Source organism: Rhinopithecus bieti, unplaced genomic scaffold, assembly GCF_001698545.2.
Source record: "Rhinopithecus bieti isolate Rb0 unplaced genomic scaffold, ASM169854v2 scaffold_26106, whole genome shotgun sequence".
Taxonomy (NCBI): domain Eukaryota; kingdom Metazoa; phylum Chordata; class Mammalia; order Primates; family Cercopithecidae; genus Rhinopithecus; species Rhinopithecus bieti.
The window spans coordinates 761,338-765,976 of NW_016811748.1; the positions used below are offsets into that span (position 1 = coordinate 761,338).

Here is a 4,639-nt window from a genome sequence, read left to right on the forward strand (position 1 = left end):
GCCTCCCAAAGTGCTGGGATTACAGGCTTGAGCCACCGCGCCCGGCCAGGATTTATTTTTAAATGAACAATAAGCAGAGTATTTTACTTTATGTAAACCATATTGCTCTTGTCACCATGCCCAACCTGATTTTGTATAGTTATCTATATGTGTTCTACTTTTGGTCATTGAACATGTTTAAGATGATTACTTTAAATTCTTTGTCAAAAACATGCAAAAATCTCCCCCTTTTAAGGGTCAGTTTCTAGAGATTTGTTTCTTCAAGTAGGGCAGGTTTCCTATTTTCTCTGTGTGCCCTGTGATCCCATACACAAAAATTTCTGTAGTACTAGAATGATGATACATGAAACAACTATGCTCTAGTAATCTCACAGAAGCATGCTTATAGATGACACATTGCTTTTCCCTTTCTGTTTTTGAGATTCTCTTCTCATCTGTAATTTTTTGAAACTGCTTGTAATGTATCTTGTTATGGGTCTGTCTGTGTTTATCCTATTTGAAATGTGTTGAGCTTCTTAATTTATTTATTTTTTTACATTTGAGAATTTGTCAGGGTTTTTTCTTTCATGCTTCAACCCAACAATTTCTATTTCTTTTTATACTTTTCTCATTTTCTTAATTTCATGTGTTTTCCCGTTTTACTCATTGGGCATTATTCAGATGGTTATCTCAAATTTTTCAGGTAACTTATACATCTCCATTTCTTTAGGGTTGATTTCTGGATATTTATTTATGTATTTATTTTTTGATTGAGCCATGTTATCCTAATGTATATGTAGCAATCTTTGGTTGAGATTTGGGCACTAAAATCCACCTGTCAAAATCTTTATAAAATGGCCTTGTCCTGGGTAGTCTGACACCAAGTGACTCAGGTTAGGGTTTCCATGAGCCTCTCAAACCTATTCTCAGGATGTATGTTCTCTGGAATTTTGTGTTTAATTTCCAGTTAAAGAGGTTTACCCTTGTTTCTTCTTTCTTTCTTCTTCTCTACTCAATTACTTGCTAAATCTGTTGTCTGTCTGTGGTACTGCAGCTTCTCTGCTGCTATAACAATTATTTACCTTTGGTCTCAGCAGAACCAACCTGTAATTCAAAGGTTGGTTCTATTCTACCACTATTCCTTTCAGCACTTTGGGTCATGGGAGACAGAAACTAGTCTTTGGAAATTCCATCAAAAGTATGGGCATATGTGCCACTACTGTTTCTATTGAAGGAGAAGCTAGGAGTTGGGAGTTTATTCCTGAAGTCATTATGCTATATTGAGGGGAAGAAAGAGTTGTGGTGGGTAAATGTAACAAGCTTTCCTTCTCCTTGTCTGTGGCTTTTAATATGGTTTCTAGAGTTCTCACAAAGACATTTTGTTCAGTATATTTTTGTTATATTATGTTCATGAAAAAATCAGGGCCTGTAGTATTTTATTATGCTATCTCGCTAATGTGTTTAGTATAATTTCATACATTATCTTTTTAGATTATATTCACCTAAGTCCAGTAAGTTGGTTAATATGTTATTTTAATTTTTTTCAGCTGTTTCTTCTCATTTCACCCAAGACCTCTTGCCAGAGCATAGTATAAAAGATTCATTTCAAAAAGTGATATTGGGAAGATATGGAAGCTGTGGCACTGAGAATTTACACTTAAAGAAAGATTGGGAAAGTGTGAGTGAATATAAGGTGCAGAAAGAATGTTATAATGGACTTAACCAATCTTTATCAACTACCCATACCAAAATCTTTCAATTTAATAAATGCATGAATGTCTTTAGTAAACCATCAAATCTAAATAGACATAAGATAAGACATACTGGAGAGATATCTTCCAACTGTAAAGAATGTGACAATTCCTTTTACATATCCTCAATTCTAACTCCACTTCAGAGAATCCACACTGCAGAGAAATCCTACAAGTGTAAACAATGTGGGGAAGCCTTCAAGCACTGCTCATGCTTTATTGAACATAAGACAGTTCATAATGAAGAGAAACATTTCAAATGTAAAGAATGTGGCAAAGTCTTTAAATCCTTCACAAGCCTTTCTAATCACGTTATAATTCATACTGGAGAGAAACTCTATAAATGTGAAGAATGTGGCAAAGCTTTTAACCACAGTTCAAACCATGCCAAACATAAGAAAATTCACACTGGAGAGAAACCCCATAAATGTGAAGAATGTGGCAAAGCCTTTAACTGGTTCTCATACCTAACTCTACATAAAAGAATTCATACTGGAGAGAAACCCTACAAATGTGATGAATGTGGCAAAGCCTTTAACCAGTGTTCAAACCTCACTAAACATAAGAGAATTCATACTGGAGAGAAACCCTACAAATGTGAAGAATGTGGCAAAGCTTTTAACCGGTGCTCACACCTTACTGAACATAAAAGAATTCATACTGGAGAGAAGCCCTATAAATGTGAAGAATGTAGTAAAGTCTTTATATCTTGTTCAAGCCTTTCAAACCATAAGAGAATTCATGCAAGAGAGAAATGCAACAAATCTGAAGAATGTGGCAAAACCTTTAACCACTGCTCAGACCGTAATGAACATGAGAAAATTCATACCTGAGAAAAATCCTACAAATGTAAAAAATGTGGCAAAGCCTTTAATACCTGTTCATGTCTTACTCAGGATCAGAGTTCATGTTGAACTAAAGAATTATTATAAATATAATGACTGTCAAAACACCTTTCACAGAAAAAAATAATTTTACCACAGATTAATTTGTTCATTAATGGAACTTTAATTCTCTCTCTTTTTTTTTTTGGTCTACATAAATCTGTCCTTATGCCAGTACTATATTGTTTAATTACTGTAACATTGTAGTAAGAGTTATATCAGGAGTGTAAGTTACTGAATTTTGTTATTATTTTTCAGAATTCTTGTGTGTTTGATTTTCTTTACATGTTTATATGGGTTTTAGGAAGAGCTTGTCAATTTCTATTAAAGAAAAGCTACATTGGAATTTGCATTGAATCTGTAGATAAATTTGTTGGGTATTTTGATCTTCAAATTCAGTATTGTTATCTTTGAATATTGAGTATATCTCAGTTTATTCAGCTCTTTGATTTCTTTCAGCATTTTAAATAATTTTCAGTGTATAGTATGTGCAGTTATTTTGTTAAGTTTGTTTCTAATTTTTTTTTTCTAGGATACTATTAATGAAATTTTAATTTAATTCTTATTTTGTTTACTGCTATGATATAAAAGTACTATATAACCTTTCATGTTGATCTTGTAGCATTAATGAACTTCTTTATTAGCTCAAGTAGGTTTTTATTTATTTATTTATCTATTTATTTAATTTTTTTTATTTTTTATTTATTTATTTTTTTTGAGATGGAGTCTCACTCTGTCACCCAGGCTGGAGTGCAGTGGCCGGATCTCGGCTCACTGCAAGCTCTGCCTCCCGGGTTCACGCCATTCTTCTGCCTCAGCCTCCCGAGTAGCTGGGACTACAGGTGCCTGCCACCACGCCTGGCTAATTTTTTGTATTTTTAGTAGAGACGGTGTTTCACCATATTAGCCAGGATGGTCTCCATCTCCTGACCTTGTGATCCACCCACCTCGGCCTCCCAAAGTACTGGGATTACAGGTGTGAGCCACCATGCCCAGCCTCAATTCGGTTTTTAATGAATTTCTTATACTTTTAAAATACGACATTATGGCAATAAAAGACTATTCCACTTCTTTTCTAATCTGGAGAATTGTGTTGATTTTTCTAGTATAATTTTCTGGCTCATATATCCAGTACAATGGTGAATAGTGGTGAAAGTAGAAATTCTCGTCCTGTTTTCAAACTTGCATAAAAAGCCCCCAGTCATTCACCATTAAGTATATTAGCTTTTGGTGTGGGGTTTTCCATCTTGGCTCACTGCAGCCTCAACCTCTTAAGCTCAAGTGATGTTCCCACCTTAACTGCCTGAGTAGTTGGGACAACAGGCATGCACCACCATGCCCAGATAATTTTTTTTTTTAATATTTTGTAAAGATGGGGTCTCCCTATATTGTCCAGAATGGTCTTGAACTCCTGAGTTTATGCAGTCTTTCCACCTCAGCCTCCCAAAGTTCTGGGTTACAGGTGTGAGCCACTGCACCTAGCCGATTTTGGGTTTTCATAGAGGCCTTTTAGCAGGTCTGAAAAGTTTTCTTCTAATAGTTTTCTTGATGTTCTATCATTCACAGGTGTTGAATTTATCAAGCTTTTTCTATTTAAATTATTACATTGTTACTTTGTTCAAGTAATATTGTATCATATTAAACCAACATTGCATTGTGAAAATACCCTGCTTAGTCATGGTATGTAATCACTCTTACACCTTTTTATATTCATTTTTTAAATATATCTTGGAATTTCTGTGTCTAAATAGGATGTTGTTTCATAGTCATCTTGTGATTCTTTTGTCTCATTTGGGTATTATGGTATTACTGGCTGATAGATGAATTAAGAAGTGTTACCTCTTCTACTGCTTGAAGTTTTTGTGAGAAATTGATGTTTTTCATTAAATGTTGATGAAATGTACAGCTTAAGCAGTTTATAACAGCTATTCTATCTAAAAAGATTTCAATTAATTTTTTGTTATATGGATATAAGTATATTCTTTTGTGTGTGTGTGTGTGTGTGTATATATATATATATATATA

At 34.1% G+C, this 4,639-nt stretch overlaps 1 protein-coding gene across 3 annotated transcripts in view; it reads left to right on the top strand.

Moving 5' to 3' along the window:
* Positions 1 to 2,966, top strand: part of ZNF695 (zinc finger protein 695) — a 22,462-nt gene extending 19,496 nt beyond the window's left edge. For all 3 annotated transcript variants that reach the window (XM_017894999.1, XM_017894998.1, XM_017895001.1), the window contains one exon: positions 1,527 to 2,966. In XM_017894999.1, the coding sequence (XP_017750488.1) occupies positions 1,527 to 2,563 (1,037 nt within the window). In that variant the 3' untranslated portion in view covers positions 2,564 to 2,966. The remainder of the gene's footprint in view (positions 1 to 1,526) is intronic.
* Positions 2,967 to 4,639: the final 1,673 nt, after the last annotated feature.